The sequence below is a fragment of the Poecilia latipinna genome, unplaced genomic scaffold (assembly GCF_001443285.1).
Source record: "Poecilia latipinna isolate Pla-1442-1.1 unplaced genomic scaffold, P_latipinna-1.0 Scaffold1329, whole genome shotgun sequence".
Lineage (NCBI taxonomy): Eukaryota > Metazoa > Chordata > Actinopteri > Cyprinodontiformes > Poeciliidae > Poecilia > Poecilia latipinna.
The window spans coordinates 153,736-168,967 of NW_015113945.1; the positions used below are offsets into that span (position 1 = coordinate 153,736).

The 15,232-nt window shown below is 38.6% G+C and overlaps 1 protein-coding gene across 3 annotated transcripts; it reads right to left on the reverse strand.

Annotated features, from left to right (window-relative positions):
- Positions 1-864: 864 nt before the first annotated feature.
- sp3a (sp3a transcription factor) lies at positions 865-13,785 on the reverse strand. Of its 3 annotated transcripts, none has more exons than XM_015055657.1 (7): positions 13,598-13,785; positions 13,230-13,312; positions 12,708-12,881; positions 6,660-7,902; positions 3,941-4,124; positions 3,664-3,860; positions 865-2,715 (listed from the first exon to the last, which is right to left on the reverse strand). In XM_015055657.1, exons 1-7 carry the CDS (start codon positions 13,602-13,604, stop codon positions 2,426-2,428), a joined length of 2,178 nt encoding a protein of 725 aa, XP_014911143.1. In that variant the 5' UTR covers positions 13,605-13,785; the 3' UTR covers positions 865-2,425. The 3 variants fall into 3 exon arrangements, with proteins under 3 accessions (XP_014911143.1, XP_014911144.1, XP_014911145.1); XM_015055658.1 differs by having other exon boundaries at positions 12,786-12,881; positions 13,598-13,784; XM_015055659.1 differs by lacking the exon at positions 12,708-12,881 and having other exon boundaries at positions 13,598-13,784.
- Positions 13,786-15,232: the final 1,447 nt, after the last annotated feature.

Below are 15,232 nucleotides of genomic sequence, written 5' to 3' on the forward strand. Positions count from 1 at the left end.
GGTTTCATTCCTGCAGGGAAGCAAAGATTATTACAATATTCAGATTACCGAGCAGGGGAAATTAATTGGACTAATTAACATACAAGTAAATGATGATACCGTTAACACATTTCATTAACTCAAACTGTCATTCTATGTTGCTGGGGCACTTGGTATTGCATTACAATGAATTTGATTCATTAAATTATGCAAATGAAAGAAATGAGAAAACAGACGAGTCCTTCTTTTTGGTGCATGATAGACCTCTTTTTCTCAAGTATTTTGTTCCAAATTAAGTGCGGATTTAAAACGCGTGCTTTTCTCACTGACCTGACGGAGCTTTTCAGAGGTGATCTTTTCGATTTTCTTCCTAAAAACCACGCATGCCAATTTGTCTTAACTCGGTTTTTGATCAACATCATGGGTAGCACTTAATATCTAGTATCAAAGAATGAAAGACTCATTTTTAAAAACTCAGACTACAGATAGTAAACGGCGGGCAAATTTGGGAACGTTTATTCATTCACCTCTCATGCCTCTGCGAGGTTTGCTGAAAGTCATGAGGCAGTGCTTTGTTCTCCCCCTGACATTTCCGTGTGACATTAACTCGCAGCTAATTGAGGGTCTGCACCTGCTGGTGGCCTCGGTGACTCCCATCTTCATCCTGGCAGCGCTGCAAGAGGATGGTCAAGGGGTCAAACATAGCTCTCATCCTGCTCCCTTAGCTGCAGTGACATCTGCTGGACTGCTACCCCAGGGTGTAGGACGCGCGGGGAAAACGAACCTCTCTTTGCAAGGAAACAGTGAAAGTGTTGAGAAAAAAAGAAGGGGGTAAAACTTTTGTCACTTTTAGTTACATTGGCATGAAATAAATCACTCACAGCAGATGTTTGCACCGAGTTATATTAAAAAGGACAGAATGTTAAAATAAAGCAGAAAGGACATTGACAGGTTAACAGAAAATATCTGTATTGATGTTATACGCTGACAATTTTTTTTTTCTTTTTTTTTTACAGAAGAGTGGAATAAAGATAAACCTTCAGTATCTAGTAAAGAACATTAATAAGCTGCAGGTTTTTATTTAGCATGTTGGAGAAAACTCCCAAAGAAGCCCGAACGGCCAAAAAAGGTGAATAGATCAAAAAGAAAGAAAGAAAAAAAAAACGTTCCCACATCACCATTAAAATCACCACTCAGTGAGCATGTGCATTTCATTTTACAGTTTGGGATCAAACAAGAGATAAAAACATACTGTAAAATGGAAAAAAAGTGGGGAATGTTAAACATGTGAAGTAAAATGACACTGCTGGGCTTAATAGAGAGTTTCCAACAAAACATTTTAAACCAAGAGGCTATAACAAGATTAAAGTGATGAAAACAGTGCTGCTGACAAGTACCACTTTCAATAATCAATCCTTGATATCATGATAGAACCAATGAAAAAAAAAGTTACAACTTTTGCAAAATAGTTTGTTATATATATATGTATATATATAAAAACATGATTTAATACATATATTAACATGGCATGATGACAGCATAGGATGCTGTTTAAAAAATGAGAGACAAAAACTAAACAAAAATATGGACTGAGAAACTATGCGGGTGATTTCCTCTACTTACAGCACGCAGTCAAGTCACCCTGAGTTTGGAGTCAAATTTGGCAAATACCTCCAAAATAAATGGCTTTTTTTTTTTCTTTTAATATCACAACACATCTTTTCTCCCCAAGATTTTAGTTTTTCCAAAAAAGGGTACAAAAACATGTGAATTATGCAGAATGGAACAATTTTAAATTTAGATATCACAAATACACTTTCAATGTTCAAGAGGAAGTATATAAAAAAATTGATTGCTTTTCCATTCCCACTTGCTTAATGCTGTAGGTATGAATAAATGTATATATATATATATATTTATATAATCTGGATGAACAATTACTTTGGACGTAGGCTGACCGTTAAAAAACAATGTATAATAATAATAATAAAAATATTAAAAACAAAAGAAATCTTTGCATGGACTTAATAGATTCACTTCAGCTGCATAAAATTTGCTCTGCTGTTGGGTCTGAGTCTCTCTTGAAAAACCACTTGAAACATTATCCAATAGCAACAAAACGTGAGAATATATTTGCTTGACATAGCAATAACGTTTCCCAGAAATACATAATTGACAAATAAGCGAATTTAAACAAAGTGGCATTTAAACTACACAATATTGTACAAAATAAGGCATTTCTTTGTGTATTTACTGCAATGTCTTTTCCACCTTTTAGTCTCCACTTGCTTGTTTTTCCTCTATGGAAACTAAAGATGGGGATGGACTATTTCTGTGGTAAAATATATATTTATATTTATATAATCTAGAATTTTCCTTCAAAACTTGAATAAAAATGCAAGTTGGAGTATACAGTATGAGAGACGCAGAAGTCCGTGAGAGGAAATCACTTCATAACTTCACTGGCGGCGACCGTGGTGACGAGCTGGAGGGGGATCTCTGCGTTGGCCAGTATGTCCTGGGCGTTGTTCGAGCCCTGCTGGATGTTGGTGAGGATGAGGGTGGTTCCGCCCGCCGTGATGATGCTGTCAGAGGAGCCTGCCGACTCCATGGAGGCCACCACGGTGCCGCCAGAGTTCACGCCCTTTTTGTTCTGATGGGTCTTAATGTGCTTCGCCAGGTGGTCGCTCCGCATGAAGCGCTTGGAACATTCAGGGCAGACGAACTTTTTCTCTCCTATCGGGAAGAAACTAGAGTTAGACGCTCAATGTGTCTCGGTTGTTCCACCAGATATTGGTTTCTGAACTCTTCCCGAATTAAAACATCAGTGTTGGAATATGAACTCATTTTCTTTGCGTTATTTGAGGTCCGAAAGCACTACGTCGTTATCGTTATTTTGACCATTTCTCATTTTCTGCAAATGAATACTAAATACATTTTTGTTTGGAATTTTGGCGACATGCTGTCAGTAGTTCATGGAATAAAGACATTTTCATTTTACTAAAACATACAAGAAGATAAATCAAAGAAACTGATCATTTTAAGTGGTCTCAATTTTTTTTCCAGAGATTTATATCCTGTGCAATAAAACTAGAAATGCTCTAATGCACAGAATATTTGTTGCAATTAATGTTTTACATAAACAATAGGATGACCAAGCTAGTTAACATTATTTAACATATTATTATTAGTTTCTTTATTATTTATTTTACATTGGCTGTTATACTGTTAATTGCACTGACAGAACAAATTAAAGTTGTGTCATTTTTCCATGGTTCACCAAGGTTGTGAAGCTGTTGTTGTATTTAAGTGTGCTGTACCGATGCAGTTATCAAATGAATTTGTAATTCAGTATATTTTGTGTTCTTATGCTGAGTTTGATCTGATTGGATCCACATCACATCAGTTCATCTTCATTTGTCACTTGTATTGAACACTATATACGATAATTTAAACCCGGAACAAAATAAAAAAGGTGGTAAAAAAAAGACTCATGGGAAAAAAAAAAAAAAAACAAACAACAAGGCTATTTTCCCCTACTAGTGCCCAGTCCCGGCATTTTAGTCAACAGCGGGACAAAGCTGACATTTCTTACGTGACTCAGTTTACGAGCACAAATTAACTAATTTTACAAATTTTATGGATGTCTTCCTGCCGTGCAGAACCAAAAAAGCGGGTCACCACCTGTGTGCGTTCTCCTGTGCCTCTGCAGCTCGTCGCTGCGTGTGAACCTCTTCCCACAGAACATCCAGCTGCAGACGAAAGGTCGCTCTCCCGAATGCCAGCGCAGGTGTGCTCGCAGGTGCGACGTTTTCCCGTACACCTTCCCACAGCCCACGATGTGGCAGATGTGCTGCTTCTTTTTCCCCGTGCTGGACCCTCTGACAAACACAGAAAGAGGTGCGTTTTAACTCAACCCGGGTCTGAGAACTGCGTGAGAGCGCAGGCCCGGTTCCCTCACCTCCCGCCCGACTCTTTGCAGTTGGGACAAGTACATGCTACTCTGCGCAGCCTCTTGCCCTCCTGACCGAGCTGGTCCTCTTCCTCTCCCAGCCTGCCGGGGAGGTGAGACAGGTCGTTGGCATTCAGGGTCGAATCTGCGCTCAGCCAGTCTCCAGAGTCCGGCTCTTCCTTTATCCGAATATCTGAAAAGGATGCGTGTAGGATGTCAGTGAACAACCCGCCGCAGCAGCTAATGTTCCACCTCATTGACTGAAAGCATTTCTAATGATAATCAATAGGCAGTTTGAATAACCAATAGCCGTTTACGTGATCCGTCTGTAGCGGGAGAACTGCAACTTGCTTCGTCTGTACATGGGCAATTATCAAATTGCTTATAGCTTTTAGGGGGGGAAAAAGATTGGACAGATTTGCAATGATGACGTTTCCAAACCCAAAAAACTATATAATTAAAATTATTTTTACTACTTCTATTGTGTGCTTTTCTGGTGTATAATTACACAATTATAATGTAAATGGTTTATGAAAGTAGCTAATTTTTATTATTAAGAGCAGCATTTGTGTTTTTGGGACTCTGACTTTACACGATGACTCTATATTGCAAACGAAACAAAAAAAAAAAAGAAGTCCACATGCCCCACCTCTAGTTACCTTTTCATCATTTATATGAAACGCTGCAAGTTATGAACTAGATGTTGCCACCTTACACCAATATTTTGTCTGTTCACACCAAGAGATGTTAAATGTGTTTCTGTGATATCAGAGGAAGGCAAAATACTTCCGTTTATCTGATCTTGCAAGCACATTTTATCTTGTTGCAACAACAAATATTATATTGTTTAATTTATTAGAATAAGGGGTCATTTTGTTGATATTCCCTTGTATGGTAATTTCTGGTCCAAACTTGATGCCCAGCTTCACGGCATCATAAAACAAAGCCTCGTGCCTGCTGATGTACATTGCAGTAAAATTGCCAGTGGCATAATTGCATTATTCTGCCATTAAGACAGGATTAATCAGCACTTCAAACATTTCACTAGATAAAAGCACACGTGAAGAGTGCCATTTGTCCCTGGGTCTCCTCTTTAGGTAAATCCCACAATTTCTCCTCTAAGATTTAGGTCTGGGAGATGTGTTGATCTTTTCCGTGTTGATTTGTTCAAATATTCTGTGATGTCATCCTGTTGAAAGACTGAATTGTGACCGATGTCCATCTAAAATTTCCTGATGTCGTCATGAACTCTAACACACCTCCCAGCACCTTTAGAGGAGAAACAGACCCACAGCATCATACATCCTCCCCCATAAGGCATGTTTCTACTAGGGGTGGAAATCTTTTACTATCTCAGGTTTTGTTTCCGATTTTGCATAATTTTTTTTTAATGCAAAACAATTATTTATAATGACTTCTAGTGCAATCTATTGGTGTGCAAAGAACAAATTGAGACATTAAAGTATCTTATTCATGTTTTAAACATTAATCCACGATTAGATGGATTTAATTTACGCTGCATCTACCCTGGTGCTTTAACAAAAAAAAAAAAAAAAAAAAAGAAAATTTTGAGAATTTCTTAACTGAAATGAATGGACAGAACTGCACAAGTTAAATCTTGTCATTTTACACCCGTTCTTATGGAAAACAGAGTGGGATGGAAATGATGTTTTTGTTTGGATGCATTCTGTATTTACCAGACGCTTTCTAAAGAAACTAAAAACAGAAGGTAAGTTTGTCTAAAACAACCTCTTTTATATTTTGCCGATTTAAAATGGGAGACTGTTTAGTTAAATGAGTCATTGTTTCAAATATTTATCTGCAGACATTTTGTCACACATGAGAAGCACAGGTATAATTAAGAACATCAGGGATTGTTGTTCTACTCTATTTAAGTGCCCTCACACCCAATGACAGCATGACAGTTCAGTGTTGGGACCTGAAGACCAAAGTCACTAAATCATCCGTGGTCATTATTAATAGTGATCTTTACATGTAAGCTTTTATTGATGCCATGTGACATTTTTACTTGTCTTTAGAAATTAGATTCATTTAAATCACACTGAGGGGAGAAAATCTGTCAACAATTATCAGTCAGAAAACAACCCTGAAAAGCTAAACTAAATAGTGAAAATAATAATAATTTATTGTAATTTAACAACAGATTCAAGTTAGACTTTAACATTCCCACAGCTTGATAACCTTAAGTATCAATATGGCAGTATTACTGCATCACACTTCTAAATTAATTTCCCTGTTAGATCAATTAAGTATTTTTCCAATTTGAATTTGAAAAGATACGATGAAATGCTTCCTAAATCTAGTAGTACTTTTTAACTAAATATGATTCTTGTGCAAAAACTGACACTTTGAGCATTTTGTCCCTTACAGAGCACCTCAAGCAGCTGCCAGTTCCTGCTATTAAGTTTTAGCCCATCAACACCTCTTACCAGGGGTGGCTGAACACTCCTGCTGACTCAAATCATTTTTTTCTCTCAAGACAACTTGGAAATATTTTAGTTAATAACTCCCAACGAACAGTAACCAAACACATTTGTACATGGATAAAGATACCATTTTTTGATACACTACAGCTAGGCTACTGAAAAAACATTTTAATGCAGCATTAATTGTAGGTAAACCCATGACAAGGTTTTTTTTTTGTTTTTATTACTGAAGAGTATTTTTATCTCAATGTTTAGTAATATAAAACAAAGATCTGCTGTACCTCCTGGGGTTTCTGCGTCTCCTCCTCCTTCCTGTTGGGCCACTGAGTTGACCGTCACCGTCTGCAGGTTTGGGATCTGACCGGCACCGATGCTGCCCAGAGACAGGGTCTGGACTGGTGCCAGGGTTATTTGCTGGGGGGGTGACGTCGGCAGCTGGAGGTTCTGGAGATTCTGCACTCCCTGTACCTGAAAGGTCTGCCATTGTATCTGACCCGATGGGGTGACCGTCTGAGCTTGAATAATGAAGGTTCCCGGGTTGATGAGCTGGACATTTTGCAAGTTCTGTCCCCCTGCAGCGATGGACTGAACCATCTGGCCGTTGGTGGTCTGAATGGGCACCTGTTGCAGCTGGATGAGGGGCTGAGCGGAGGAAACCTGGACATTCTGCTCCTGATTCTGCTGGAGGAAGCTTTCTTGGAGAGCAGCGCTGGAGTCTGCTTGCTCTGCAGCCACCGATTGTAACGAAGGATCTTGCGTCTGGAGACCGGCTTCGTTTGCTGGAACGTGTAGCTGAGAGGAAGACGTTGGCACAAATATCTCAGTATTTGCATTCGAGTTATGTCCCGGTAGTGTCTGTGAGAGGTGATCATCTGTCTTGTTCAAACTCTCCGAGTTATCTCCCGGTTGGTTCGCCATAATCAGCTGGCCGTCAGCAGTGACTCCCGTTGCTATAGTCTGAGCGCCCGACAGGCCAAGGGAGTCCAAGTCAACACTGTTAATAGGAAGAAAAGTAATGTTCCCGGGCAGACCCACAGGCACGTTGGTAACAACCTGGCCCTGGTTGTTAAAAGTGGAACCACCAAATGACACCCCTTGGATCTGCTGGACGCTGCCAGTCTGTGAAATGAGGTTTTGGTTGTTAAGGATGTTTGCAGACGACGCCACATTGAGACTCTGGCTACCATCGGACAGGATCTGAATGTGCCCTGTGGCGTCCTGAGTCAGAGTTGGTCCCTCCACACCGGACGTGGAGAAGCTCAGCTGTCCATCTGCTGTCTGGATCTGAGGAATCACTTGGTACTGAATGTTAGGCACTGAATTGGCAGAGGAGGCGTCTGTGCCAGACGCCACAAAGATTGGCTGACTCTGTAAGTTTTGGAGGGGAAGAACGTACTGTCCATTTGATGTTAATATTCCTTGACTCTGAATCTGTATTATTCCAGAATCATCTTTTGCTGCTGATGTGGGAGTTAGCACTTCCCATTTCTCAGTCCCAGTAAGCTGAGAAGAAGGCTCTGATGCCTGAGGAAAGAAAAGAAATGAAAAGGTCAGTACAGTTTTTAAAAATGTTCTCTCATGCCATTAAGCAACGAAGCAAAATCAGCGGCAGAAATTTGAAGACCACACCCCAAAATAGCCAGAAATCTTTGCTGACCATCATCAGTTTGACTTTCATCTTCATTTGTTGCATAATCTGCTAATTTACCAAATTTTATGTCAATAGATGTTTCCTTTCTCTTCAGAACTGCCTTAATACTTAATGGCATAAATCCACCAACGTGACAGAAACATCCCTCCGAAATTGTAGTCAATATTGACATAATAGCTTCAAGCAGTTGGTGCTAACTAACAAACCAATCATGTTCAAGGGACCAGTTTGAGATGATTGAGCTTTGTAAGGTGATGAATTATCTAAATGGAAGTAGCCATTGGAAGATGAGGACATCATGGACATGGTCAGCAATAATTAGCTGGTAAGTTGTTGTGCTTTAGCAATGCCGAAGTAGCTCCAAGGGACTGGAAGCATGTCCAAATAATCTACCCCACACCATTATACCACCACCAGCAGCAGCAGCAGCACCCTGAAGCATTGATTTAAGGCAGAATGAATCATGCTTGTACTATCCTATCGCAGGCATTTTATTTTTTTTTACAAATTGCCACTGCGGTGTGTTAAGAGATGTATCTGATACTTGCATTGTAACAACTGAGCTACTGCCGTCTTTCATGTTAAGCCATTCAGCCAATTTCCCTCTGAGATCAACAGGACAGTCTCTATTTAACAAAACAACTGTGACTGTATATTTCTTCTTTTGGACCCGTCACTGCCAACTGGAGATTTAGCTATTCATGAAAATCCTTCCACATTCTAGTCACTTAAATCTCCTCTCTTCCTTATTCTGATGACTGGTTTTAACTTCAGTAAGACGTCTTCACCATATCTAGATGCCATGCAGTTGGCCGATTCACGATTTGTGTTAATAAGAAATGTTCACCTAATAAAGGGGTTGCGAGTGTATATTATTGGCACACAAAAGCATAAACCAGAACATCTAAAATACTACAGCCTATTAAAAATAGCATCCAAGCTGTCCTAGGCCATGTTTTACATTAATATTACAATGAGGATCGCATGTGTGCAGTTTTGTGTTATTCAATAAAACCAATTTCTGTCAAACAACATACAAACTTGACTCTTCTCACTTGTCTAGATAGTTGACCTTCTTCCAGCACTAAGCTGAAATATCCCTGCTGCCGCTCCCCTGACCAGAACAGTGAGCTGGGAATTTGAAAATCTGCTAACACGGTGAATACATTCAGACAAAAACATAAGCGACTTGTAGCCGACAAGACAAATGCAAATGTTTTGTTGGGAGGAACTTTCCCCGTAAGGCAGACAGGGAAAAACGTACATCCCAAATGATGCCACATGGTAATCTTTAGAGCATTAAGCGAAGGCAACTGGATTTCTTTTAAAACATGAAGATGTTTCACCTCCAATCCAAAAGGCTTCTTTGGTCTGAAACTTAAGCTGGACGTATTGGACTTACAGATCAGGCTTAAATAGTAACAATCACATTGATTGGGCAAAACACTAACGAGGCCATCGAGGTCATGTGAAACTCTGACAATGCCCTCTATTCAACAACAAGGGTCAACAAGGGGTGGGGTCTAACAAGTCCCCAACAATGTCAACATGAGCAACATTTTGATCATGTGTCTCAAGGTGTAAATTTCTGTGAAACTGTCCGGGTGATACCAGTCAAGGCACCACTGTAGATGTTAGGAAGATGGGACCCGAGTCCATTTCCTCTTGTCAAGGCTGGTTTTTCATATTTCACATAAATGGCTTTTTTCACTCTCCTCTCAAACTAAATGTGTTCCCTGTCCAAAATATGTAGGTACAGAGAGAAAACCATCAACATCATTGGGGACTTAACAGGAACATCAGTGCCATTGACTCTTACATTCAGTGGAGGGTAGAGTCAGAGCATCATGTGACCTTGATGGCCTTGTTAGTGATAACAGTGAGGGGTGAAATGTTTAAGATAACAAGAGAAGTCCAGTTGCATTCACCGAACATTAAAGACTAAAGTCCAGGATGACTGACAATCTACACAAATGATGCCACATGCTAGTTTTCCTAGAAAAGTAATTTCTAATATGAGCTAAAATTATGACCATGTTGTCTACACTACACTCCCTGTTCAAGATTTATTCATAGGAAATATTTGTTTATATTTAAATGATAGGCAAATAGGTAGTAAAGTCAGGTAGCACGAACACGTTCAAAATTGATTACAAATCCAAACTGTGTAGGTTGATAGTTTGTAAGCACAGGAGGAAATCTTTAAAGATGTCCCAAGAAACTACCTCCTGTGACACAAAGTGGTCAAACGCTGCTGCCAATATCTGCTCCCCACTGTCTTTATAGTGGCCTGTATTGACTATACTATCAAGGTTGATGATAATGTCAACATGAGTCTATAAAATGCTAATTAGTAGAGTAAATTTAATCTAAAGTGAACAGAGGTCTACATTTGAATAAGCACTGTTAGAGAAAATAATCTACACTGACTGGCAAATTATAACTTCTAATGCTGTAAAAATGTTTTATAATAAATATTTGGTCAATGAAACTTAAAAAAGCAGTTGTGTAACAAATAAAATGTGAAGCAGGTTGTTTATCTCTTTTTCTGACTTTTTCTGATATGATTTTATAACAGTTTAAAATATTTAGTATATTTATTGTGACGATTAAGACCTAATTTTCCTATCTTTTCAAGGGGTGTTTTTCAGATGTGGTGCCAATGTCATATTTTAAAATATATCCTTTTGAGGAACTAAAATCACCCAGTGCAAGTGTTAAAAACATCACTAAGTTTGCATCCTAAGTATCAATGATATGAAGTCCAGACAGGCTCAATAAATCTCTTACAGCTGCTTTAAAGGGCGTCATTTCCTTCGCATTAGATGTGAGAAATTGGTTCTCAAACTTGAATAGTAGCATGAGGGAACCAGAAAATAGGAACAGCTTTGATGGCTTTCTCTAAACTGAACATCAAATCTAAATATGTGTAAATGTTTTAAAACTTCTAAAATAAACTACATTTTAACTATTCTAATGTAAAGAAAACACGACAAGCTGTTTAATCCTTATTTGTGTTTGTAGGACTAAAGAAAATCTCAGCAGTAACTAGTAAATAATAACCACAAAAGCAAAAAAAGTTAACAGAAAATGTAAAAACACAATCTGTATAATACTTTTAGCTGCTTATAGAGCTGCAGCACTTCTAGTCCACATCTGGAAGAGATGTTATAATAAAGTGTAAAAAAAAAAAAGATTTAGTATGAAGCAACTTGGATGCTTCACATACAAGACACCTAGCAGTCATGATTTAAAGGAACTAAGACACACATTTCATATAAAATGGTGTGTATCATTGCACTTCTACCATAGTCTGAAAAATGTTTGATAAATGATTGGAGGTAAATATGTTGTAATTTTCTGGTGCAGTAAACAGTTGACCCTTGGCATTGTGGGTCGTATGAGATACAACCATGTCTAAAATTAAAAAGTAACATCACTTTGAGTTTTAAAGTTAGACCTATAAAAATATAGAAAAAATAATAAACTGCTTGCTCTGGTTGTTGGCAGATATACAGGTGCTTCAAAAGCTAAAAGAGCCGAATCTGCCTTCATTGTAAACATGAGGAAAATGTAGGATTCTTTTACACATTTGGACAGAAGTAAAGCAACGCATGGGGAATAGGCAACAAAGTTTTACTCCATACTCCTAACAACCAGAGAAACTTAAGTCACTGCAACACTTTTTGTGGGATCTTATCAAAAGGATTGAGAACCACGGGACTGTGTCAAAAAAAGGCTTTAGCCGTTCTGCCGTAATGATATTTTAAAACCCCTGTACACTGCGTTAATGGTAACTACCCATAATAGTTATCACAGCTGGACTTTCTGTTGTTTGGGTGATAAATGCAGATGCTCTGCAAAAGAGCAGCTTTTCCAAGCACATTATAATAAATATGCCAGGGCACATTTATTATATCATAATGGAATGTTGTGATGAGGATATCAGTTATGATCAAACCAAATTTTCTATTTCTTTCTGTTTATTGTTCATCATCCAAAAAAAGACAGAAAGAAGGAAATCCCCAATTTTTTGCCTTCCTTGATCAATAAATCTATATCAACTGTAGGCATCAAGGGCACCTGGATGCATCATCCAGGTGGCCAAATATACTATTGGCATGCAGAGCTCCAAAATAAATTGGAAGCAAATTAAGCTAATCAGCTAATAATACAACACTGCAACCCCAGCAGCACTTGGTGCACATCAGTATTGCAGTGATGGCTGTAACTTGACACATCTTGCATACCTACTTTAAACAGACTATTTTAGTATAAAATTTGCAATCATAACCTTTTAAAACATTGGTATACCTTGATACTTGTAACCAATCGATGACAAATAGTCATCGATTGGTGGATAAAACAGCTAGATTTTCTCACAGCTGATACTAAAATGCAGTTGCTTTGTAATGTGGCTTTTTAGTAACAGTAAATGCTACTGAGATGTTATTGAATTTTGCCAATATCAGTGACAGGATTTTCTACATCTTTTTCGTTCTTTTTATCATCATGCCATAAGGAGGGATCCTAAAACCTACATCTACATAGGAAGCCATTAACTTAGCATTAAAAACAATCTTTTTTTTTTTTTTTTTTGCGATTTTGCACTTAGTGATATTGCAATGATTTGATATGTTATGCAGCTCTACTTTGAAAAAGCTTATCTAGCGCCCACCACCAGTTTTGAAGAGCAGCGACTGAGCGACTCACTCCAGCTAACACTGAACCAGATGTAGCAGAGGTGCTGACTTACCACATCAGCTGCAGCACCTCTGTTCACCTCTGACGATGGCGACTCAACCTGAGTGCAGGTCGTTGCTAGCAGGTCGAGGGGAGATGGCTGAGCGTCCTACCCCACAACGGGGCAGTTTAGGGGGAAGAAAGTGGGTGGCCATTAGTCAGGGCCACACAGACAGTGACTCATTGCTTAAGAATGAAATGGACTTCATTGTCCCAATATTGAGCCCCTCAGGCAGCACCTGGGTCCAATCCAGAACCGGTTTAAGCCTTAGGGGAGTTTACAATCTTTCCCAGTATTAATAAAGGAGGCGGGATTCATGAGGAGTGTTGCCTGAGAGGTTCAAACGAGGGTATGAGACCCCCCTCAGTTCCAAGTTTGAAATGTCCGAACTTCAGTACTCATCTCTCGGGTGACAAGACCGCACTAAGCGGTCAAAAAACAAGAGTGAAACCTTACCTGATTGCCCCTGCCTTCATCCTGCTGGATAAAACTGCCCTGACCGCCGTCCATTTCATCCGGTTTCAGCGGCTGTTCTGGGGCTAGGAGGTGAAAATAAACTGGAGGTTAGCTCTGTAAAACAGCAGCTGTTGCTAATGTTAGCTGTACATACCTGGCAATTACAAAGACGACTTAAAGTGTCGGTGAACAAGTAAGCAAAAACACCAACACGTTAACCGGCATTAGACAGAACTATCATTGAAAAAACTACTTAACTGCTCAGGTATACAGCGATGATTAGCTGTATCACAAATGAGCATCACTGCTAGCCCGAGTTAGCTTGTTAGCTTCCGTAGGGTGAAGAATAATAACAAAAACAAACATACCAGTCATTGCGTGACTTGTCTTTAAACGGAAAGTCTTGATAGTCACAAGGTACTGGGCATATTGAGCTGATTAAACTGATTGCATACGCGCAGAAATAGATGATAACTGACTGATTTATTTCTGTTTTGATTGACGGGCGGTAGGTTACACAAAGGGTGGGGCCTCCACTGTTGACTGCGCCACATACAGGAAGTCCCACCCCTCTACCGAAAGCTGATTGGCTGTTCATTCTCTTCAAACAAGTACCATTGGCTACGCTTAATGTCAGTTATTCTTTGTTGGATTCATATGTTCAGCATTCAAGTGTAGGTGGCAGTGAAGATGGAAGTAACACTGTTTACCTTTTAGATACGTTCTTCTACCACACATTGCTCATTATTGAAACAAAAAGGAATGCTGAAAAGATTATAATGCAATTGTACTGAATAATCCTTTCTTAGTAAGAAAATTGATCAACATCTGACATGCAAACAAACAAAACACAAAATTTAAACAATAAAAACCCTCAAATGAAAATAGAAATTATTAGGTTGTGACAAAAATAGGAACTCTACATCCTGAAATTTATTGAGATAAAGCGTACTTGCAAACATTTTTATATTTTATTTGTGCAGGAAATGCTAGAATCTGTGCAGAGAAGCACTACAGACATACAAACAATTTCATCTGGTTGGTTGGGAGCAGTGCTGGTTGATTTCCCATTGGTAGGATAAATACTACTTTATTTGGGTTTTGATCAGGTATAAAGACATCTTGTGATGTGTGTCACACTTTTTTATTTTTAGCTATTGTGTATCAAATCATTGTGCTGTGTTATGACAAAAGTATTGATAACCCTGGAACTCTTTTTCATTTTGCTCTAAGACGTTTGTTGACTTGTCATAGCCGAAAACATACCAGAGATTACTCTGGCATGTTTTAGCTGTGACCTCTCAGCGAACATGCATGGATATCTGTTTCTGGAAAGACTGGCCACTGTCTTGAATGTTTTCTCACTTGTGAATAATCTGTCTCACTGCAAAAAGATTGTCTGGGAATTGTTTGCAAATTGCCTTATAACCCCTGCCAGATTGATGTGCAGCAGAAATTGCTTCTCTATGATCGGTGTTGATGTTTTTTCTCCTCAACATTGCGTGACACAAAACCTTCATGCTATAGTTCAGAAAAGTCTCCACATTTCTTCTATTCCTTGACCATTTTTGATTAGCAGTTCCTAAGTGTGTGTGTTCTCGCTTCTTTTTTTTTTTTTAGGTTCTCTAATTGAAAATATGGTTTCAAATGTCATGTTTTTGTGCATCTGAAGTGACTTACTCATTGTGTGATGTGGTGAATAACTAATAGATAGAACTGAACCAAAATGACTCAGCTACTCATTTGTCAGTCTAAAATCTGAATACTTTAATGTGGTAATGCAATGTTTCTATGCCCATTTATTTTAATGAAGTGTTTGTTTCATTTAGCTGAAAAAAGAGAATATTGTTCACAGATAAAGTTACCTAATAAGGTTTGCCCAAGAAACAGTTCATGCAACCCCAGTGATTGAAACTGATATTTTTTTAAAGATTTACTTATGATGGTGTGTATTCTTCCGTAATAATTTGAAGTCATGTTAATTTATTAGATGTTTTTTTTTT

Excerpts from the sequence above, each read along its gene's own strand:
- sp3a (XM_015055657.1), bottom strand. Across the intron at positions 12,882-13,229 it reads ATGAAGGCAGGGGCAATCAG|GACGCTCAGCCATCTCCCCT; the intron begins GTAAGGTTTCAC and ends GTTGTGGGGTAG. Across the intron at positions 3,861-3,940 it reads TGCAAAGAGTCGGGCGGGAG|AGGGTCCAGCACGGGGAAAA; the intron begins GTGAGGGAACCG and ends TGTGTTTGTCAG.